The sequence below is a fragment of the Heptranchias perlo genome, unplaced genomic scaffold, assembly GCF_035084215.1.
Source record: "Heptranchias perlo isolate sHepPer1 unplaced genomic scaffold, sHepPer1.hap1 HAP1_SCAFFOLD_73, whole genome shotgun sequence".
Taxonomy (NCBI): domain Eukaryota; kingdom Metazoa; phylum Chordata; class Chondrichthyes; order Hexanchiformes; family Hexanchidae; genus Heptranchias; species Heptranchias perlo.
This window is the reverse complement of record NW_027139761.1, coordinates 18986-44262: the sequence shown is the minus strand read 5'-3', so window position 1 is coordinate 44262 and position 25277 is coordinate 18986. Positions and strand designations below refer to the sequence as shown.

Genomic DNA, 25277 nt, shown 5'->3' with positions numbered 1-25277 from the left:
TCCTGATAGTTGTACACGTTCAGTTCCGGTATTATCCTTGTGAATCTTATTTGCACTTTGTCCAGTGCTTCTATAGCCTTTTTGCAACGTTGAGACCAGAACTGTGCGCAGGACTACAAGTATGGCCTAATCAAGGTCACGTTTAAGTTTCACATAACTTCTCTGCTTTCGAATTCTGTTCCTCTGGAAATGAAATCCAGCACTTTGTTTGCACTTTTTATTGTTTTGTTGCCCTGCGTTGCTTCTTTTAATGATTTGTGAATCTGTGCCCACAGTCCCCTTATTACCGCTGCGCCATTTAGACTGTTATTTTCCAAGCAGTACGGTGGCCTATTTATTCGACCAAACCTGAACCACCTCACACTTATCGATATTGAAATTAAATGGACAATAAAACATTCTGCAATTTTGTTGTATTCTTCCTCAGTATGAACTGCCCCCCCCCGCCCTAAATTTGGTGTCATCCGTAGTGGATTCACATGTATAGATTAAACAGTAAGTTGAGCCATTTATTAATGAAATATGTGCTGGACTGAAACCCTTTGGTCTGATGTAGTTCAATAATGAACCAATCTACTGATCAACCATCGGGGACACGTCCATTGCTGAATGAAAACATGAGATCTTCATCAGTAAAACTGGTGGATCAGTGAATGGTAGAAATAGATTCACTGATGAGAGACTCTACTCGAGGGAAGAACAGTTGGTGTATGTCAGTTCAATAGACTGTGAGGACTCACCCGAGCAGATGACACCGGCGTCAAGTGAGCATTTAAACTGTTCCCAGGATGAAACCGGACAATCCCACAATCGGGACTCGTTCCCTCTGCACTTGTAGTTCTCCTTCCACACTGGGCCGTTTCCCTCCCCAAAGTGAGCTCCTCCCCGGGTTGCGATTACTGCCCCGCACTGAAGGTGTTCACAGACCACACTGGCGTCTTCTAAACCAAAGTAAATATCACAAACCGTCCCCCACTGGTCTCCGTGTAGCACTTCAACCCGGCCGGAGCATCGGCTCTCCCCACCAACCAGTCGTGGGCCATGGTTTCCTGTTTTGGAAACAAATACAGATCGAAATAAATCCTAAATCACACTCAGTATAAAAACAGATGTTTAAGGTGGTAGATGTGCTGGCGATCCAGCAGGCTGATTTTTCCTGGATGGTGTCGAAATTGTTGAGTGTTGTTGCAGCTGCACCCATTTTAGGCAAATAGATAGTAATTTATCTCACTCCTGACTTGTGCCTTGTAGATGGTGGAGAGGCTTTGGGAGTCAGGACGTGAGTCACTCGCCACAGAATACACAGCCTCTGACCTGCTGTCGTAGCCACGGCATTTATGCGGCTGGTCCAGTTCATTTTCTGGTCAGTGGCGAACCCTTGGATATTGAAGGTAGGTGAGTCAGCGATGGTAATGCCATTAAATGTCAAGAGGAGGTGGTTGCACTTCCTCATGTTGGAGATGGTTATTACCTGTCACTTGTGTGGCGCGAATGTTACTTGCTACCTATCCGCCCCCAAATCTGTGTGATATCCAGGTCTTGCTGCAAGCGGGTAGGGACTGCTTCATTAACCGAGGAATTGCGAATGGAGCTGAACACTGTGCAATCATCAGCGAACAGCCCCACTGCTGACCTTATGATGGAGGGAAGATTATCGATGAAGCAGCTGAATATAGTCGGTCCTAGGACTGAAATTAGGAAGCACTTTTTAGAAAGGATAGTGAAAATCTGGAACTTTCCCCATCCGCTCCCAAAGAAAAAGGTTGTGGATGTTTGGTCAATCGAAATTTTGAAGGCTGAGCTCGATAGATTTTTGTTCGTTAATGGCATCAAGGAATACGGTTAAAAGGCGGGAAGATGGAGTTGAGGTACAGATCAGCCACGATCTAATTGAATGACCGAACTGGCTGGAGAGGCGGAATCCCCTATTCCTGCTCATATTTTCTATCGTATCATCTGAGGACAGTAAAATGCACAAATTATGTAATATAACTCCCCAATCTCCTCCCTCTGGCCTGATTGTACTGACCCGTGCTGGAGTACAGCCGCCCTCTGATACCCCACCATTCAATAAGTCTGACCCTGGACAGGGAGGGTCGGAAGGCTATTGCAGTGTGGAACAGTCAGATCCTACACACACACACAATTATATTCATAAGTGACTGGAAGCAGGAGCCCTGGCTTCGTCCCCCCTTGCTGGTGTGTGGGACTCTGAGGACAACTGCAGCCCCCAGACAGCGACCCTATAATTCCGTTGGATAAATGCTCCCTAATAATATTTATTAGTGATATTCACAGCCATGTTCAAAGAAACCTTACATTTTACCCTCAGAAATTCACTTCAATATTCTATCCGTGTACAATTGGTGTGGTCTGACGTTCAGACCAAAGTATCTGATTAGGTCAGTGCGGACATCGTGAAGTTAATATTCGATTTTTGTGGTCAATGGTCAGTTAATGAGATCAGTTAATGAGATCAGTTATCAGTGCCGTGTTAATGCGTTTAATGAAATCAATGGCCGATTCTTGGTCAATGATCAATTATTGAGGTCAGTGGTCTGTTAATGAGATTAGTTATTGTGGTTATTGATCTGTTCATGAGATCAGTGACCAGTTAACGAGATAGGTGATCAGTTAAAGCGATCGCTGTTCAGTGCCGCGTGAATCCATTTGATGCTAATTATGAACGTGTCTGCACCACTGAGGGGTTCAGTGAGTGACTCCGAGTCAGTTTCCGGGTGACGAGGACAGTCCACAGCTGCTGATATAATTGCGTGGTGAGCGAAGTGAAAGTCAGGGTAATGACCTCATGCACACTACATTGCAGAGGAGCGTTAGCAATGTAAATAGTGCCGCAGTTTTGAGATCAGGGCAGGTTTAATGTAGTCAGCGGATGGTTAATGAGGGCAGTGCAGTGATCAGAAAGTCAGTGTTTGAGCAATGAGGACAATGGACTGCCCGGAACATCAGTGCTCGGCGAATAAAGTCATGAACTTTCAGGATGGTTAACGGAAAAGTCCCAGAAGTAAAGAAGTCAACGCACGGTTGATCAAGACACCTTGTGCAAAACAATCGTTCCGCGTGAAGTCAACCTATAGTTAATGAAGTTAACTTATAGTTAATGAAGTTAACCTATAGTTAATGAAGCCTATCCATAGTTGATGTTGTTGTGCAAGATTAATGAAGTTACCATTATGGTCCATGAAGGGTGCGCACGGTTAGTGAGTCAGCGCAGGACCAGTGCGTTGATTGACAACGAAAGCTTGGTCAAATGTGAGAGAGAAAAATACATTCGGTGCAGGCGGTAAATAAACTCGTAACAAATCTACTTCTTCCAGAACAACTGTTAAAGTTTAGAAACTTCTTATTTATAAATAATTGTGAATAATTTGTACCGTGTTACACCAGACGTCGAACAATAATAGTAAACTGTCAGGGCGAGTTTAGATGTGACCGTGTTAAAGAGGAACACAGGAATGTCATCACCATCAGTTTTCCAAATATTAAGGAGGAAGTTAACTGTTTTTCAGTAAGTCTGTACTCACCGGAACAGATCACACTGGCATCGTTCCTGTGGGTGCACTCCTGCTGATTTACTGGAGAAAGAGGACAGTCCCACAGATGTGTCTCGTTGCCTTTACATTGAAAGGAATCACTCCGTAGAAGCCCAGTGCCCTCTCCAAAATAAGCACCTGTTGGCACGGACACTGCGACTCCACACTGAAGCTGCGCACAGACCACATTGGCGTCATTCAAATCCCAGTGAAGGTCACACACTGTTCCCCAGGTTTCACCGTATTGGACCTCTAGTCTGCCAGAGCATGGGGAGCCTCCGGATACCAGTCTGGGAATTTTGTGATCTAAAATCATAATCACCATAGTAATCATCATAATCAGAATAATACTAAATATTTACAAATGAATACACATGAGTAATCACAGATATGTGACTATTACTTTCAGATTGGTTCCATTCTGGTTCAATATGGACAATACTGTTTTCCCCCTAACGTTACTGGTTACACGATGACTGCATGGCTGTTGATAACATTTCTCTATTTATTGCTACCTTACCCAGTTGTCGTCACTGTGATGTTAATAACCCGCATTGAGAGAACTCGGAAAATTATCAATAGCGAGAGATGGGTAAATCCAAGTCAAACAATCTCTGTCCTGCCTGCACTGACTTTGGGTTCGCTCCACTGCCGACTGAATCCATGTTCTCCTCCAGAAACCAGAGGCCAAGATGGGCTGACAGAGGGCGCCCTCTCTTTTACCCTGGAACTGAAGGACAGAAGAGAATTCCGGACAATCCAGTCCCTCTCAGATCACACTCTCCTTTTACCCTGGAACTGAGGGACAGAAGAGAACTCAGGACCGTCCCATCCCCCTCAGATCACACTCTCCTTTTACCCTGGAACTGAAGGACACTGAGGGGAGAACTCCGGACCGTCCCATCCCCCTCAGATCACACCCTCCTTTCACCCTGGAACTGTAGGACACTGAGGGGAGAACTCAGGTCCGTCCCGCCCCCCTCAGATCACAATCTCCCTTTACCCTGGAACTGAAGGACACTGAGGGGAGAACTCCGGACCATCCCGTCCCCCTCAGATCACACTCTCCTTTTACACTGGAACTGTAGGACAATGAGAGGAGAACTGCGGACCGTCCCGTCCCCCTCAGATCACACACTCCTTTTACCCAAGCCACGATACATACGTTTTCTGATGATGGTCAAAGCCGGTACAGCTCATTAACCTAGAAATACCATAAAGAAGGCTTTTCACAGCAGTTTCTTCAATGTTTCTATTTTCCTCAACCAGAGTCCAATCCAACCCTCCACCGCTCTTTGTGAGAAAAATATCCCGACACCAGTCCTAAGTTTGTCTGTCTCTCCCTTCAGCATTTCTCACTTTGTTCCACTGTAAAGATTTAATTAAATGTCGTTTCCCAGATTCACCTGTCCTCTACGTTTAATACCTCCAGCAGCTCACTTCTGAATCACCGCAGTTCCCGCTACAAGGCCCACAATTTACCACATCTACCCGTAGACATCAGTCTCCAGGCTTTCCTACAAACCTCTTCCGGGGTTTGATTTTCCCCCTGCACCTGGAGACCGGAACTATGCACAATGCACAAGGCGGGGCCTTGACAGGGCTCTGTTTAGTTTAATTCTGACCAATTGTAATTGGTGACCAGAACTATAAACAATGCACACGACGATATCTGGACAGATCACTGTTCAGTTTAACTCCGACCTCTTGCACCTTGTGACCGGAACGATACACCGTGCGTGCACAAGACGATATCTGGACACAGCTCTGTTAAGTTTAACTGACCTACTGTACCTGGAGACCGGAACTATACACCGTGCACAAGGCAAGGCCTTGACAGATCACTGTTCAGTTTAACTCTGACCTCTTGCACCTTGCGACCGGAACGATATACCGTGCAGAAGGCGATATCTGGACAGAGTTCTGTTCAGTATAACTCTGATCTCCGTGACTTGTCCTGTACCGTTTCAGTGACAAAGTCCAGCATCCGCTTTGTTTCGCTGATTATTGTTTTTCGGTGAATGAACATGTTGAGGTTCAAGGCCACGAAACCCACTTGATATTTCTCCCCGTCACTCTGGCTAGTCCCATCCCATTCCCGCAGTCCGCCTATCGCCCACTTTCCCTTCCCATGCGCAGCACTTTCCACGTGTCCCTATTAAATTCCATCCACAGATGATCCTCCCATTTATATAATGTCTCCGGTTTATACTGGTTGCTCAGTATAACCTTTATATTGATTGCTCCATCCCCTTCCCTCACCTTCTGCTCCCTTTGATAAACGGAACCCAGACCGCTCCCTTTGATGACCGGGACTCAGACTGCTCCCTTTGATGACTGGGACCCAGACCGCTCCATTTGACGACCGGGACCCAGACCGCTCCCATTGATGACCGGGACCCAGAACGCTCCCTTTGATGACCGGGACCCAGACCGCTCGCTTTGATGACCGGGACCCAGACCGCTCCCCTTGATGACCGTAACCCAGAACGCTCCCTTTGATGACTTTACAGTCAGAAATCGGGGAAATTATAATGGGGAACAAAGAAATGGTAGAACAATTAAACACATACTTTGGTTCTGTCTTCACAAAGGAAGACACAAATAACCTGCCAGAAATGTGAGGGAACCAAGGGTCCAGTGAGAGGGAGGAACGGAAGGAAACCAGTATTAGTAAAGAAAATAGTACTAGGGAAATTAATGGGGCTAAAAGGCTGAGAAATCCCGAGGGCCTGATCATCTACATCCCAGAGGACTAAAGGAAGTGGCGCTGGAAATAATGGACGTATTGGTGATCATCTTTCAAAATTCTATAGACTCTGGAATAGTTTCTACAGATTGGAGAGTGGCAAATGTAACCCCACCATTTAAAAAAGGAGGGAGAGCAAAATAGAGAATTACAGACCAGTTATTCGAACATCAATAGTGGGGAAAATGGTAGAGTCCATTATAAAAGATGTGATAACAGGACACTTGGAGGATATTAACGGGATTGGGCAAAGTCAGCATGGGTTTATGAAAGAGAAATAATGCTTAACAAATCTACTGGAGTTTTTTGAAGATTTAACTGGTAGAATAGATAGGGGAGAACCAGTGGATGTGGTGTATTTGGATTTTCAGAAGGCTTTTGATAAGGTCCCACACAAGAGGTTAGTGTGCAAAATTAAAGCACATGGGATTGGGGGGAATATACTTGCATGGATTGCGAATTGGTTGACAGACAGAAAACAGAGTGGAGGAATAAACGGAACTTTTTCCGGGTGGCAGGCAGTGACTAGTGGGGTACTGCAGGGATCAGTGCTTGGGCCCCAGCTAGTCACAATATATATCAATAATTTGGATGAGGGAACTCAATGTAACATTTCCAAGTTTGCAGACGACACAAAGCTGGAGTGGAATGTGAGCGATGAGGAGAATGCAAAGAGGCTCCAATGTAATTTAGACGAGTTGGGTGAGTGGGCAAGAACATGGCAGATGTAGTATAACGTGGATAAATGTGAGTTTAACAACTTTGGTTGTAAAATCAGAAAGGCAGATTATTATCTGAATGGTGATAGATTGGGAAAAGGGGAGGTGCAACGAGACTTGGGTGTCCTTGGACACCAGTCGCTGAAAGCGAGCATTCAGGTGCAGCAAGCAGTTAGGAAGGCGAATGGCATGTTGGCCTTCATTGCAATAGGTTTTGAGTACAGGAGCAGGGATGTCTTACTGCAGTTATACAGGTCCTTGGTGAGACCACATCTGGAGTATTGTGCGCAGTTTTGGTCTCCTTATCTGAGGAAGGATGTCCTTGCCATGGAGGGAGTGCAATGAAGGTTTACCAGGCTGATTCCTGGGATGGCAGGACTGACGTATGAGGAGAGATTGGATTGACTCGGCCTTTATTCACGAGAGTTTAGAAGAAGGAGAGGTGATGTCATCGAAACAGATAATATTCTAACAGGACTAGACAGACGAGATGAAGGGAGGATGTGCCCGATGGCTGGGGATCAGGGGTCACAGTCTCAGCATACGGAGTATGTCATTTAGAACCGAGATGAGGAGAAATTTCTTCACTCAGAGGGTGGTGAACCTGTGGAATTCTCCACCACAGAAGGCAGTGGAGGCCAATCATTAGATGTATTCAAGAAGGAGATAGGTATATTTCTTAACGCTAAAGGGATCAAGGGATGTGGGGAAAAAGCGGGAACAGGGTACTGTGTTAAACGATCAGCCATGATCATTTTGAATGGCGGAGCAGGCCCGAAGGGCGGAATGGCCTACTCTTGCGCCTATTTTCTACGTTTATATGTTTCTATGACCGGGACCCAGACCGCTCCCCTTGATGACCGGGACCCAAACCGCTCCACTTGATGGCCGGGACCCAGACCGCTCCCTCTGATGACCGGGACACAGACCGGTCCCTTTGATGACCGGGACCCAGACCGCTCCCTTTGATTACCGAGACCCAGATCCCTCCCCTTGATGACCGAGACCTAGATCGCTCCCCTTGTTGGCCGGAACCCAGACCGCTCCCTTTGATGACCGGGACCCAGACCGCTCCCTTTGATGACCGGGACCCAGACCGCTCCCTTTGATAACCGGGAACCAGACCGCTCCCTTTGATGACTGGGACCCAGGCCGCTCCCTTTGATGACCGGTACCCAGACCGCTCCCTTTGATGACAGGGACCCAGACCGCTCCGTTTGATGACCGGGACCCAGACCGCTCCCTTTGATGACCGGGACCCAGACCGCTCCCTTTGATTACCGAGACCCAGATCCCTCCCCTTGATGACCGAGTCCTAGATCGCTCCCCTTGATGGCCGGAACCCAGACCGCTCCCTTTGATGACCGGGACCCAGACCGCTCCCTTTGATGACCGGGACCCAGACCGCTCCCTTTGATAACCGGGACCCAGACCGCTCCCTTTGATGACAGGGATCCAGACCGCTCCGTTTGATGACCGCTACAATCAATGTTCAGGGCCTTCCCTTAATCGCAGTTCCTATCCGTGAACATTCCCTCTTTTTTTTGGATGTTTTTATCAATCTCTGCATGTGGGCCTCTATAGAATGACAGCATTTATTGCCCACCCATAGCTGCCCTTTAGGAAGTGGTAGTGAGCCACTTCTTGAACCGCGGCAGTCCATGTGGTGAAGGTATCTCTCAGTTTTGTTCGGTCGGGGGTTCCAGGGTTTTGACTGAGGGACGATGAAGGAACAGCGATATATTTCCAAGTCACGATAGTGTGTGACTCGGAGGGGAATTTGGAGGTGACAGTGTTTCCATGCACCTGCCGCCCTTGGCGTTCTAGGTGGAGCAGGTCATGGGTTTGAGAGGAGCTGTCGAAGAAGCTTTGGTGAGTTGCTGCAGTGCATCCTTTAGTTACTACACACTGCAATCCCGTTGCACCACTGGTGGAGCTAGTGAATGTTTAAGGTACTGGATTGGCTGCTGATCAAGCAGACTGTTTTGTCCTTGATGGTGTCGAGCTTCATGGGGGTTGTGTGAGCTGCACGTATCCAGGCAAGTGGAGAGGATTGCTTCATACTCCGAACTTCTTGGTGGTGGAGAGGCTTTGGGGGGGCTGTTAGGTGGGGAAGTCCAGTGTTTTGACTCAGCGACATGAAGGAACTTTGAGGTGGTGGTGTTCCCATTCACCTGTTGCTTTTGTCCTTCTAGGTGATGGAGGTCTCGAGTTTGGGAGGTGCTGCCGGAGAAACCTCAGCCAGTTGCTGAAGTGCATCATGTAGATGGTACACACTGCAGTCTCGGTGCGCCAGTGGTGGAGGAACTGGATGTTAAAGGTGGTGGATGGGCTGCCGATCAAGTGGACTGCTTTGTCCTGCATAACGTAAAGCTTCTTGATTGTTGTTGCAGCTGCACCCATCCAGACAAGTGTAAAGTATTCCATTACACTCCTGACTTTTGCCTTGTAAGTGGTGGAGAAACTTTGGGGAGTCAGGAGGTGAACACTTGCCACAGAATATCAGCTTCTGACCTACTCTCGTAGCCACAGCATTTTTGTGGCTTTCAGTTAAGTTTGTGGTCATTGGTGACGCCCAGGATGGTGATGGTCAGGGATTCGGCGATGATAATGCCATTGGATGTAAGGGGGACATGGTTAGTCTCTTTCTTGTTGGAGATGGTCATTGCCTGGCACTTGTTTGACATGAACGTTACTTATAATTTATCAGCCCAAGCCTGAATGTTGCCCATGTCTTCATGCATGGGGACAGGGACTGTTTCATTATCTGAGGGGTTGCGAATGGATCTGAACGCTGTGCAATCATCAGGGAACAGCCCCATTTCTGACCTTATGATGGAGGGAAGGTCATTGATGAAGCAACTGAAGATGGTTGGGCCTAGGAAACTGCCCTGAGGAACTGCCGCAGCAGTGTTCTGGGCTGAGCTGATTGGCCTCCAACAACCACAACTATCTTTCTTTGTACAAGATATGAATCCAGCAACTGGACAGTTTTCCCTTTAATCCTTATTGACTTGAGTTTTACCAGGGCTCTTTGGTCCATCACTCGGTCAAATGCTGCCTCCATGGCCAGGACAGTCACTAACCTCACCTCTGGAATTCAGCTCTTTGTCCCTTGTTTGTAATGAGGTCTGGATCCGAGTGGTACTGGCGGAACCCAAACTGAGCTGCAGTGAGCACGTTGTTGGTGAGTAAGTGCCGCTTGATAGCTTCTTAAGTCACTTTGCTGATGATTGAGAATAAGCTGATGGGACGGGAATTGGCCAGGTTGGATTTGTCCTGTTTCTCGTGGACAGGACAGACCTGGGGAATTTTCCACTTCGTCGGGTTGATGCCAGTGTTGTAGCTGTACTGGTACAACTTGGCTGGAGGCAAAACTAGCCCTGGAGCACAGGTCTTCAGCGCTACAGCCGGGATGTTGTCAGGACCTGTAACCTTTTCTGTGTCCCGTGCACTCAGCCATTTCTTGATATCACGTGGATTGAATCTGCAGAATGGATCTAAAGACAGAAAGCATTGACCCGGCGGTAGCCCTTGGCACGGTCTAAAGACACCCAAAGCCCTTCTCATCGCCTCAATTACCTTTAAACTACAGCCACTGTTGTTAATTGGCAAAGGGGACAGCCACTTTGTGCAAAGCAAGATCCCACAATTAGCAAATTGTAAAATTGTCGCTTAATATGTTTTGATGGTGATCAGGCGAGAACTATGGGCCAGGATTCCAGGAGAACTTTTTGCTCTACTTCCAATAGTTGCGTTAATCTAGTGGAATAGTTTAATGCTCTTTTTAACTCGTGAGAGACTCTGTCCTTTTTGCCTTCTCGATATTCGTTCAAAGCTTAAAATGATTGAAGGCGTGCAGGCAGATGTGGGATCTCACTGTGCAGTTTCCTCCAGTGCTGCTCACAGTAATCGCGGACCCAATGTCCAGGTTCCCCCCGAGACGGAGAAACCTCCCTCCCCAGTCTCAGCTTCAGAGTCTGTGTAAAATCTCAGATCTCACAACATACGATGAATGCAGGGGCACAGCCGTGCTCACGGCGCATGCCCGGTAGCGGTTGGTGGGTTCAGAATGGAGAGTTGGATTGAGTTTGGGACATTTCCAGCTGTTCGGATCATTCACCGCGGCTCTGGGTCAAATCTCAGTGGGAACTTGTTCTGTCTGCTGTGTAAATTTGCCGAGTATCAGGTATTTACTGCTCCCAGTGGGGGATGTTTAATAAATATAATAATAGGGATATTATAACACAAACAGTGATCCTAATATTAACAATACAACATTAATAATAATCTGAGAATACTGGAATTATCATCTCACTTTCCGGGTACGGACAGTCCCGGATTATTTTACTCTCGCTTTTCCCGGAAACAGTCAGACCCGGCGGGAGATGAGAGACAGAAGGAAGATTTTTACCTGAGCAGATGACACCGGCATCACTGGAGTGTGAGTAGGAATAGTGACGCCATGGATATGAATCACAGTCCCGCAGAGCGGCCTCGGTCCCGCCGCACTGAACACCCCACGTCACAATGGGTCCGGACCCTTCCCCAAAGTGAGCCCCGCCCGGTGCTGACAGCGCGGCCCCGCAGCCCAGCTCCCGACACACGACAGCGGCGTCCCGCAGGTCCCAGTAATGATCATACACAGTCCCCCACCATCCTTTGTAGTGAATCTCCACTCTCCCAGCGCACGGACTACCTCCGTTCACCAGCCTCAGCTTCACAGTCTCTGTAAAATATCAGAAATAACATCAAGCGGTTACAGTGTATTGAACCCCCAGTCTCCCAGTGCACGGACTGTCCCCATTCACCAGTCTCACAGTCTGTAAAATATCAGAAATAACATCAAGCGGTTACAGTGTATTAAACCCCCAGTCTCCCAGCGCTCGGACTGTCCCCATTCTCCAGTCCTCCAGTCTGTAAGCACGAAGCGGTTACAGTGTATTAAATCCCCGTCACCGGGAGATTCCCAGCCGCAGATCGGCTCCCACGGGGCGGATGGGCGATAGGCTGAGAACGTATTTCAGACTGAAGATGTCGGCAGAAGGGCGTGGCTTCAATGGTCAGCTGTCCTTCATGCTCAGAACTGATTGGCCAAGCGTAATGAGAGCCCAGCTCCAGTCAAGATACGAAGAATTTTTGCCTCCTGAGCCAATGGAGAAAGAGGCGGGGCTGGGTGTTCATGTGATCGCCATGGCCTTGGTTACATCGAGTTGCATTGAAACTACTGCACAGGTGTTCACGTTCCACACGAGCCTCCTCCCTCCCGACTTCATCTCACCCTATCAACATATCCTTCTATTCCTTCGTCTCTCATCGGCTTATCTAGCTTCCCCTTACAATGCATCGATTCTATTTGCCTCAACAGAGAATCTGAAATAAAGGGCGATTACCTGACCGGTCAGCCTGACTGTTCCCAGGTCTGCCTGAAATGAGACATCGAGAATTAGAGTTCGCTTGGTCAAGAAATGAATGAAAATATCAGAAAGAAAAGTTAAAATACAACAAAGTTTGAGTAAAAATTCCCGTCACTTTGTGTAAGAAATGATACCGGGGTCTGTGATTTCATCTGTTCTTCATTCATTATAAAACCGGAAACACAGTCTCTGAAACATTACAACATTTGTAACGTGCCTACAATTTATGCAGAAAATTAGTACACACACGCGCATACACACACAAATACACAAAGAAACACAGACATACACACAGACACACACATATAACCACACACATATACACTCACACAGACAATACACGAAGATACACACAAAGACAGATTCATACACAAAGACACAGACACATACACACTTACATACATACATATATATAACCCCAGCACTGACAACTGGGAACAATATTTCTGACCCACCTTCAAACTGAACAAGACCCATTAACCCGACTCGTTTGTTTCGTGTCTGACACCCAATGTTCTAACCATTCTACTTCGTCTCCTCCTGTACCATACGCCTATTTTACATTCCTTCTTGAAATCCACATACACTGGATGTACTTCACTTTCATTGTCTATATAGCCTGTACAATTAGTGATATCTCCTGAAGCATCCATTAAACTTGCTAACAAAAATCTGCCTTGAGTAATTCACTTGTGGGCACTTTGATTATTTCAGGTATCTCTCATTGGTCACCGATTTCAACTCGAATTATCGTAAGCGGGAGGGGATAGGGTCAGAAATATTATGCGTTATTTAACACAGTACAATAATCGCTCTGGTCGATGCGTAACACGTGGAGAATAATTCCACTCATCGTTATATGTACCAAGATCTTACATTGTTCTCAGGATGTGCACAATGCTGGATCTGCCCCAATTATTACCCGTGTGTAGGTGTCCTGAGAAGGTGGTGGTTATGTGCCCGCTCCTTGTGCTGACGGTGCTCTGACCAATTATTAGCCGTTTGTAAATATTCTGAGAAGGCGGTGGTGATGGGTCCGCTCCTTTTGGTTACGGTGCTCTGAGAAGGTGGTGATGATGAACTCGCTCCTTGTGTTGACAAATGATGACAGAAATATAGGAACAGGAGTAGGCCATTTAGCCCCTCGATCCTGTTCCGCTATTCAATTAGATCATGGCTATCTGTGACCGAACTCCTTATACCCGCTTTAGCCTCGTACCCCTTACTACCTTTGGTCAACAAAAATCTATCAAACTCAGATTTGAAATTAACAATTGAGCGAGCATCAACTGCCGTTTGCGGAAGAGAGTTCCAAACTTTTACCTCCCTTTGCGTCTGGAAGTGTTTCCCACTTCACTCCTGAAAGTCTTGTCTCCAATTTTTAGTCTATGTACCCTCGTCCTAGAATCCCCAACTAGTGGAAATAGTTTCTCTCTATCGACCCTATCAGTTCACCTTAATAGCTTGAAAACTTCCATCAAATCACACCTTAATCTTATGAATTCTAGGGAATACAACCCTCGTTTGTGTAATTTCTCCTGGTAATTTAACCCTTAGAGTCCAGGTATCATTCCGGTAAATCCACACTGTGCTCCTTCCAATGCCAATATATGCTTCCGAAGGTGCAGTGCCCAAAACTGAACACAGTAATCAAGGTGTGGTCTAACCAGGGCTTTATACAGCGGTAGCATAAATTCTACCCCCATGTATTCTAACCCTCTAGATATAAGGGCCAGCATTCCATTAGCCTTTTTGACAGTACTCTGACCATTTATTACCCGTGTGTAGATGCCCTGAGAAGGCGCTGGTGATGGGTCCGCTCCTTGTGGTAACGGTGCTCTGAATATTCATGACACGTGTGTATATGCCCTGAGAAGATGGCGGAGATGGGCCCGCTCTTTGACCAGCTGCAGTGCTCACAGTGATTGCCCTCTTACAGTGAAGTTAAGTCGCGAATTTCATAATTTCGATCCAAAGTCCATGAAGGAACCGAGATATACCTTTAATTAAAGATTATTTTATTGTGTGATGAATTTCGGTGCCTTACTCATTAAATTCCTAACTTCCTCAAACAAAACACAATTTTAAAAGAAGAGTTGATCAGGTGGGATCTCGCCTCCTAACTCCATGCGGGCTGTTCCTCGATAATTTTCTGCTCTATGGGTTCTCTTGTAACCTGCCCTCTCCGATTTGTGACATCATTTTACCAATTAATGATGACCGGTTAATGGTCCTCTCGTTTACTGGTTAAGCTTTACTGCTCTTTAAAATGCAGCCAGTATATTGACCTGCTCCCAATCCCCGATGATATTCTGCCCTCCAGTATTCCCGGTCTCTTACTATTTTCTAGGTCATATATTATAGATATTGTGTTGACCTGCTCCCAATCCCCCTGATGGTAATGTACCCTCCAGAATTCCCGGTCTCTTTCTATTCTCTAGGTCATATATTATAGACATTGTGTTGACCTGATCCCATCTCCCTGATGATATTGTGTTGCACAGATTTCCTGGTCACTTTCTATTCTCGAGGTTATGTATTACAGTCTCAAGATAAGGGGTCATCCATTTAGGAGAGAGATGAGGAAAAAAATCTTCACTCGGAGGGTTGTGAATCTTTGGAATTCTCTACCCCAGAGGGCTGTGAATGCTCAGTCATTGAGTACATTCAAGACAGAGATCGATGGATACTACGGCATTAAGGGAATCAATGGATATGGGTTAGGTGCGGGCAAGTGCAGTTTTTTTAATTCATTCATGGGATGTGGACGTCGCTGGCAAGGCCAGCATTTACTGCCCATCCCTAATTACCCTCGAGAAGGTGGTGGTAAGCCGTCTTCTTGAACCGCTGCAGTTCGTGTGGTGACGGTTCTCCCACAGTGCTGTTAGGAAGGGAGTTCCAGGATTTTGACCAAGCGACAATGAAGGAACGGCGATATATTTCCAAGTCCGGATGGTGTGTGACTTGGGGTGGGGGGAACGTGCAGGTGGTGTTATTCCCCTGTGCTTGCTCCCTTGTCCTTCTAGGTGGTAGAGGTCGCGGGTTTGAGAGGTGCTGTCGAAGAAGCCTTGGCGAGTTGCTGCAGTGCATCCTGTGGATGGTACACACTGCAGCAACTCGCCAGGGTTGAGGTAGTAGATCAGCCATGATCTTTCTGAATGGTGGAGAAGGCTCGAGGGGCGGTATGAGCGTCTCCTACTCCTATTTCTTATGTTCTTATGACAGTGTAACACCGATTCCTGTCCTCAGCTGTGCTTGCCGAGAATTCTTGAATGATAGCCAGCTTCTCAAACATAATCTCACAGGTGTCTTTCTGTACCCGGTTCTGTAGTGTAGACTGTGCGTGACTTGTTTCGACCCCAGTAGTGCCTCACAGTCCTTCCCAACTCTCCCCTGATAATAGTCAGTGCCCAGCAAATTCTCCTTTCCTTTCCCATTGACAGACTAGTGGGAATAATCTTTCACTATTTCCACCCCTGCCTCAGCTGATCCGCTACTAAAACCTTTGTCCATGCCGTTGTTACCGCCAGACTGGACTATTCCAATGCTCTCCTGACCGGCATCCCATCTTCCACCCTCCATAAAATTGAGCGCATCCAAACCTCTGCTGCCCGCACCTAACTCACACCAAGTCACCTTCTCCGATCACCCCTGTGCTCGTCGACCGACATGAGCTGCTGATCAAAGAATGCCTCAGTTTTAAAATTCTCATCCTTGTTTTCAAATCCCTCCATGGCTTCGCCCCTCCCTATCTCTTTAATCTCCTCCAGCCCGACAACCCTCAGAGATCGATGCGCTCCTCCAACTCTTGTCTCTTGCGCACCCCCGATTTTAATCGTTCCACCTTTGAAGGCCGTGCCTTCAGTTACCTAGATATTAAGCTCTGGAATTCCCTCCCTAAACCTGTCCATCTCTCTAAATCTTTCTCCTCCTTTAAAACGCTCCTTAAAACCCACCTCTTTGAACAAGCTTTTGGTCATCTGTCCTACGAGGTCCTTATCTGGCTCAGTGTGAAATTTTGTTTGATAATGCTCCTGTGAAGCACCTTGCGACGTTTTACTACATTAAAGATGCTCTATAAATGCAAGCTGTTGTTGTTAGTTATTCTCTTAAAAACGATCACCATCTGAATAATTCTTATGTTACAGTGATTGAAGAAGAATTCCCAGCACCACCTTCACAGGACAGCTAGGGATGGACTGCAAATGACCCCAGAACACCATCACCACAGGAACTGGAGGGTTCAAAAAGAACGGCCGTCACCACCTTCTCAGGGCAGATGGACAATAAATGACCTCAGAACACCATTACCAAATGGACAGGAGGGTTCAAGAAGAACGCCCGTCACCACCTTCTCAGGACAGATGGACAATAAATTCCACCCCGGGCAATGATGCCCCCACCCTAAATCAATAAAAACAATCTACAACAACAACTTGCATTTATATAGCACCTTTAACACAGTAAAACGTCCCAAGGCGCTTCACGGGAGTGTAATCAAACAAAATCTGACACCGAGCGACATAAGGAGATATTCGGACAGGTGACCAAAAGCTTGGTCAACGAGGTAGGTTTTAAGGAGCGCCTTAAAGGAGAAGAGAGAGGTGGAGAGGTTTAGGGAGGGAATTCCAGAGGTTAAGGTCTAGGTAACTGACGGGACGGCTGCCAATGGTGGAGTGATTAAAATCAGGGGATGCACAAGAGGCAAGAATTGGAGGACAACCGAGACTCCCAAATCCGTCCATTGGTTGATGGGCCGAATGGCCTCCTCCTGTGCGGTACCTACTGTGATCCTATGATCTAAGATACATCGGATAAATGTTCAGTCTTTTCCTTTTCTCAGACGGTATTATTTCCCATTCATCTACACAACTCTCTTAACCTGCTGATTCCTCCAATATCTCCTGTATCCTTCCTCACAGTTTCCAATCCGCTCTCATTTGCTATTTTAAACAAATGTTGAATCTAATTCTCTGTGAACCCATGTCCAAATCATTGATCTAGACAGAGAGTATATCCACTATCCCAACGCTCTCCTGATCGGCCTGACATTCTCCACTCTCTGTCAACTTCAGCTGATCCAAAACTCTGCTGCTGGTATCCTATCTCGCACCAAGTCCCGCTCACTATTCACCCCTGCCCTCACTGACCTGCATTGGCTGCCGGTTCCCCAATGACTCAAATTTCAATGGTCGCACAAAACCCCACTAATGTCGTGCTTGGTGCGAAATTGTTGAGTTAATTGTAAACGTTTTATTTCAGTCAGTGTGCTCTTGTATCACAACAAACAGTGAAATACAATTATTAATATAATTAAAAAGAATCTGGAAGGACATGAAATAAAAGGGCAGAAGTTGGGGATATTCTGGTTCGGGAATTTAACTTCCTGAATGAGATACAAAGCCGCGCTCTTTTTCAGTTCATTGAAATCAACTACAGGGGTGATTTATTGATTACCAAATACAGTCAATACCGAGTGTTTATAAAAAGTATTCCTCCCACAACAGATTATTATGTATGTCAATAATCAAAACAATAATTAAATACTAATATATTTCTGGATCAATTTGACAGCTTTCACAATTAAAGGAGTTCATGTTGGATTTACGAAGCAAATGAAGTTCAAACATTAATTGTAGCTGGTTCCAGTAATGGAACTTGACCGTTAACACGTCGCGATCCACCAATTATTCGTAGTATTATTGTTACTGAAACATTTAACTTTACTTGAAATGTAAGATTATCGCCGAGAGGTATCCGCTATTAGCGAAGTAACTGTTAAGGCGTTGGGTTGAGATGCCTCAGTCTGAGTAGAACAGTTTAAAAAACTCCAATAAAACACCGGACAGAGGGAGGTCACACCAAACAATCCAGACTCTGTGGTCAACAGCACAAACAGCAATTTCCAACACAATAACTTTATAGTCTTAACTAATCCCTGAATAAACGATACCACGCATAGAAAATAACCAAACATGCAGCGAATATTTACAAGACCGGGGAAAATTGTTCCGGTCGCTTTCTGTCGAAGATAAATATACAAATGAGTTTAGTATTTGTTGCACAAAAGAACCAGAGTATAGAACATGTGGAAGGAGATTGAGAAACAGGTCCCGATATCTCATTAAACACATGATACTGTGTAAAAAGTATGGGGCATGTGGAAGGAGCTTGAGAAACATTAATTATTACATCACACTGTCCATATAAACACATGAAAAAGAAATTTAATTTAAAAAGGTCATAATTTTGAATATTATCATTAACTGAAAAAAATACTCACACAGCAAAGCTCCCGGAGATTTAGGAATTTTCAGTAATTGAGACAGTTCACTTAATAATAATATTAATAATTATTAATTGAACAATAGAATCACTAACTGAACACAAATTCTGATACTGCAAATCCACCGGAGATTTAGGATCTTCAGTAACATCATTTTTGGAGACTGTACTTAATAATAATTATATTAACTATTAATACTAATTGAAACAATATTGGTTCCTTCTCTAGTGAACATTTAATTATAAAATATTTATAGTCCTTGTCCCACAGTCTAATGCTGAACAAACAAGTCAATATATTTTTAATCAATTCTCTGTATCACACCGGGGTCAGACAGCGCTTCAACTCAGAAATATCGGGGACAGAAATGTCTGTGTGGGATCAGTCGGCAGTCGGTGCAGCTTTGACTGGTGTTCTACACTCAGTGAGTTAACTTACACCCCTGACTCCGATACTCTCTATTCTAACAGTGACCGCGCTCTACTTCTAACAGGCTCAGTTTAAATAGTCCGATTCGAATTTCAACTCCAGTCTGCCCTGTCTCCAGAAGAACCGCAGGTGGAAGGCGATTGAGAAAGAATTCCCGATTTATCATTCAACACAACATAAATCTGTATAATAAGTATGGAGCATGTGGAAGGAGCGAGAGAAAAGATAATTAAATGACACTGTATACATAAATGTGTGAAATAGAAAGCTTAATTTAATATAAAAGGGTGATCATTTTAAAGATCATCACCAACTGAACAACAATCCTCACACAGCAAATCCCACATTTAGGAAATTTCAGTAACATCATTTTTGGAGACTGCCTTTAATAATATTTATCCGAATAATTAATGCTAATTGAAACATTATTGCTCCACCTCTAGTTCATATTTAACTTTGCAATATTTACAAAACTTGTCCAACAATCTAATGCTGAACAAATTATCTAAAAATGTTTATTTCAATTCTCTGTATCGCACGGGGATCAGACAGCTTCTACTGAGAAATATCGGGGACAGAAATGTCTGTGTGGGATCAGTCGGCAGTCGGTGCAGCTTTGACTGGTGTTCTACACTCAGTGAGTTAACTGACACCCCAGACTCCGATACTCTCTATTCCAACAGTGACCGCGCTCTACTTCTAACAGGCTCAGTTTAAATAGTCCGATTAGAATTTGAACTCCAGTCTGCTCTGTCTGTACAAGAGCCGCAGGGGACAAATTAAAACAAATTGCCGCAGTATTTGTAATCAATTTCGGTTTAAAATCTAAGTTTGACACAAATGTCCTCCGGTAATTTAAACTCGGTGTTAATCAGATCTAAAATATTCTCAATATGTTCACTGACACCGACAGAAATGAAGAATAGTTGTCTGTTTGAAGCAGATGGAACATAAAATCAGACAAACAAAAATGTGCATTGAACAAAAATTGGACAAATTTAATTATTTTTAATTCACACATCACACGATCGCATTCAGAGACAAATTTGAATAAAATATGCACACGTTTTATAAATTGGCTTTCATGAGCATGAGATTTGTGTAAATGATTCAGGGAGTATACTACATTTCATATTCTTTCCATGTTTTATGCTTTGCAATGAACCCTCTTTAAATCATCTACAGAAACAGTATTTTAGTATTCAATCAGTTTTATAATATGAAATGAGATTTGCCCTAATACTTAAAGTAAACGCACAATCGACCTGATAACAGTGCGAGAACGTTTCCCTGTCTGCACGACAGCATTTCTTACTGATAGAGATTAATAAATATAATAAAACAAACACTGGAAACAGCGAGAAACTGAACTAAGTCATCGACCGACAAAATTAACAAAATATCGAACATGTGGCAGGTGATTGAGAAACAAGTCCTGAAGTCTCATTGAACTCCACAGGACACTGTGCAAACAGAATAGGGCACGTGGAAGGAGATCAAGAAACATTAATTACAAGACACTGTCCATCCAAATTCACAAATGGAAAGAATGATTTGATATAAAAAAAAGTTTATAATTTTGAAGATAATCGCTAACGAAACAAAAATACTCACACAGCAAATGCCCCGGAGATTTAGAAACATTGTTATTATTTTCTGGAGAGTGTACTTTACAATATTTACACTTATAATGAATATTAATTGAAACAATATTGTTGCATCTCTAGTTGATATTTAATTATACAATATTATAGACCTTGTCCAACACTCTAATGTTGAACAAGCTGTTTTGAAAAAATCAGTTCAATTCTCTGTAACACACGGGGGTCAGACAGCGCTTCTATTGAGAAATACCGGGGACAGAAATGTCTGTGTGGGATCAGTCGGCAGTAGGTGCAGCTTTGTCTGGTGTTCTACACTCAGTGAGTTAACTTACACCCCAGACTCCGATACTCTCTATTCTAACAGTGACCGCGCTCTACTTCTAACAGGTTCAGTTTAAACAGTCCGATTAGAATTTCAACTCCAGTCTGCTCTGTCTGTACAAGAGCCGCAGGGGACAAAATAAAACAAACTGCCGCGGTATTTTTTATTCAATTTCGGTTTAAAATCTACGTTTGACGCAAATGCCCTCCGGTAATTTAATCTAGGTGTTAATCAGATCTAAAATATTCTCAACATGTTTATTGAAGAACTGTTCTCTATTTGAAGTTGATGGAACATAAAATCAGACAAACAAAAGTGTGCATTGAACAATAATTCTACAATTTAAATTATACTTTTCAATTTTCACATTACACGATCTCATTCAATGATAAATATTGAATAAAATATGTACCTTTCCTGCAAATTGGTTTTTATGAGCAAAATATTTGTGCAAATGATTCAGGGAGTAAAAAAAATGTCATGTTTTTCTCTGTTTTTTGCCTTGCAGTCAACGCCCTTTAAATCACCGACAAAAATAGCATTTTAGTATCCAATCAGTTTGAGAAAATGAAATTAGATTTAACTTAATACTTAAAATAAACGCACAATCTATCTGGTAGCAGTGCGAGAACGTTTCCCTATCTGTAAACCAGCATTTCTTATTGGTGGAGATGAATAAATACACAGATCAAGAAACATTACTTACAAGAGGACACTGTACATCCAAATGCCTCAAATAAAAAGCTTAATTTGATATAAAAGGTTTAAAATTCTGAAGATACTCGCTAACTAAACAAGAATACTCCCACAGCATATACTTGGAGATTTAGTACCTATTAATAACATTATTTTTTAGAGAGTGTACTTTATAATAATTGGACTAATAATTAATACTAATTGAATCAGCATCGGTTCCATCTCTAGTTAATATTTAATTATACAGTATAATACGGACCTCGTCCAACTCGAATGTTGAAAAAACTATCTGAAATATGTTTATTTCAATTCTCTGCATCACACGCGGGTCAGACAGCGCTTCTACTGAGAAATATCAGGGACAGAAATGTCTGTGTGGGATCAGTCGGCAGTAGGTGCAGCTTTGACTGGTGTTCTGCACTCAGTGAGTTAACTTACACCCCAGACTGTGATACTCTCTATTCTAACAGTGACCGCGCTCCACTTCCAAAAGGCTCAGTTTAAATAGTCCGGTTAGAATTTCAACTCCAGTCTGCTCTGTCTGTACAAGAAACGCAGGTGGAAGGCGATTGAAAATCAAGTCTCGATCTATCATTAAACACCACATAACACTTTATAATAATCACGGAGCATGTGGAAGGAGCTTGAGAAAAGTTTATGCTATGATGCTGTGTTTGAAAACGTATGAAATAGAAAGCTTAATTTAATATAAAAGGATGATCATTTTAAAGATCATCAGAAACTGAACAACAATCCTCACACAGCAAATCCCACAGACATTTAGGAAATTTCATTAACATCATTTTTGGAAACTGTTCTTAATAATATTTATGCTAATAATTAATACCAATTGAAAAAAATGATTTTACCTCTAGTTAATATTTAATTATACAATATTTATAAACCTTGTCCATCAATCTAATGCTGAACAAATTATTTTAAAATATGTTTATTTCAATTCTCTGTGTTACTCTGGGGTCAGACAGCGCTTCGACTGAGAAATATCGCGGAAAGAAAAGTCTGTGTGGGATCAGTCGGCAATAGGTGCAGTTTTGACTGATGTTCTGCACTCAGTGAGTTAACTTACACCCCAGACTCCGATACTCCCTATTCTAACAATGACCGCGCTCCACTTCTAACAGGCTCAGTTTAAATCGTCCGATTAGAATTTCGACGCCAGTCTGCTCTGTCTGTACAAGAGCCGCAGGTGGAAGGGGATTGAGAAAGAAGCCCCGATTTCTCATTAAACTCCACATGACACTATTACAATTGAATAAAACAACATTTACTTTCCACATCACCTCAATGTGTTCTGCAGTAAAGATCAAAAATTATATTAACGAGGCAGATAGTTCAATAATAATCACCGTATCAATAGATAACCGAATACTTCCAATGATCAATAACTCACAGTTCAGAACCTGTAGTAGAAATAGGGTCAGGAAGGGCCGCAGCATCGTCCGGGAGCCGCTTGCACCGATCGGACCCGAAAATTAACCGAACTGTTCGCAGATACCGAGCGGTCCCTCCAGCGCCAACCGACTGATCTGGGAGTTAATCCGTTCACAACAGTTTGTATAGAAGCCAATGTTTCCTTCCAAATAACCAATAGATTTTAATCAGGTGTGAAGCGTGAATTACAGTCCGGTAAAATCCCCCAATGAGAAGTAAGCTGCCCGTTTCGAGATACAGTGAGCCCAGGTTCCTCCCACCGCCTTCTCCTGAGAGACCAATGGCCTTTGTGAATCTGACAAGGAAACCAGGGCATTGGGATGATGAAAATATCGGAATAACCGGGGGAAGGGTAGTGGAAACTGATGGAAAACGGAGGAAGGTGTTTTCTTTGACTCAAATCAATTTCACTGATCATCATTTCACTGATCATCATTTCATTGATCATCATTTCATTGATCATCATTTCAAAGATCATCATTTCACCGATCATCATTTCATTGATCATCATTTCACCGATCATCCTTTCATTGATCATCATTTCACCGACCATCATTTCGTTGATCATCAATTCACCGATCAACATTTCACTGATCATCATTTCAAAGATCATCATTTCACCGATCATCATTTCACCGATCATCATTTCATTGATCATCATTTCACCGATCACCATATCACCGATCATCATTTCATTGATCATCACTTCACCGATCAACATTTCACTGATCATCTTTTCACTGATCATCATTTCACTGATCATCATTTCACTGGTCATCATTTCACTGACATTTTTAAATTGCCTTTCCCGGTAGAGTGAGGAGAATGTGAGATCCATGAACACCCCGAGCCGGGAGAATGCCGTGTCCGGCCGGTCACCATCCCACTGATGGTCGGCACAGCTGGACCGATAACCCCATTGGGACAGGGCCCGAGCAGAAACTGGTCACTTCACACATTACAGCAGCAGTTCATTTAAATTCTAACATATTGAGATCATTCTATGCAACACATTAATAAGAAATCATTCCCCATTCCAAACAAATGCCCTGATTGTTATCCACCCCGTGGCGATCCCTCCCTCCATCACACCAACTGAAGCTGGTGCTTGTCTCAGTGACCGGGCTCAGAATGTTGCAGTCACTTAGTGGCTGCCCCGGGAACTGCACCTATACATATCTCACACTGAGCAGAGTTTCAGTCCCTGTCCCGGGAACTGCAGCTGTATATTTCTCACACTGAGCAGTTTCTTTCTCTGCCCCGGGTAGGGAGTCCTGGGATCAGACAGGACTCTTACCTGGAATGTAATGGAGAGACACTATGGAGTTAGAGGCAAAACTGGGAACAGCAGAAATCTCCCCTAAAATGTGACGGACAGACACTATTGCTTTAGAGGGGGACCTGGGATCAGACAGAAATCTCACCTGAAATGTAACGGACAGGCATTATAACGTAGGGGCATAGGACATAGGAACAGGAGTGTGCCATTCTGTACCTCGAGTCTGTTCCGTCATTCAGTGAGATCATGGCTGATCTGTTTCCTCACTCCATTCATCCACTTGACTTTATAAAACACTGGTTCGGCCTCAGCTGGAGTATTGTGTTCAATTCTAAGCACCAAACTTTAAGATGTCAAGACCTTAGAGAGGGTGCAGATGATATTTACATGAATGGTACCAGGGATGAGGGAGTTCAATAATATGGAATTGGACAAATACTTGAAGGGAAAAAATTACAGGGCTATTTGGAAAGAGCAGGGGAGTGGGACTAATTGGACAGACCAAGGGAAGTCTAGAACAAACTGCATTTATTTCAATGCAAGAAGTCTGATGGGCAAGGCAGATGAACTCAGGGCATGGATGGGTACATGGGACTGGGATGTTATAGCTATTACTGAAACATGGCTAATGGAGGGGCAGGACTGGCAGCTCAATGTTCCAGTGCACAGATGCTATAGGAAAGATAGAGCACGAGATAAGAGAGGAGGAGGGGTTGCGTTCTTGATTGGGGAGAACATCATGGCAGTAGTGAGAGGGGATATATCCGAGG

The 25277-nt window shown here is 44.2% G+C and overlaps 1 protein-coding gene across 1 annotated transcript in view; it reads right to left on the bottom strand.

Annotated features, from left to right (window-relative positions):
- The window catches only part of LOC137318763 (deleted in malignant brain tumors 1 protein-like), a 43243-nt gene extending 19237 nt beyond the window's left edge, over positions 1-24006 (bottom strand). Inside the window, exons 1-5 of the mRNA XM_067981413.1 lie at positions 23715-24006; positions 12416-12448; positions 11437-11751; positions 3546-3860; positions 741-1049 (exon numbers count right to left, since the gene is read on the bottom strand). Coding sequence (XP_067837514.1) covers positions 741-1049; positions 3546-3860; positions 11437-11751; positions 12416-12448; positions 23715-24006 — 1264 coding nt within the window. The remainder of the gene's footprint in view (positions 1-740; positions 1050-3545; positions 3861-11436; positions 11752-12415; positions 12449-23714) is intronic.
- Between the last annotated feature and the right edge of the window lie 1271 nt (positions 24007-25277).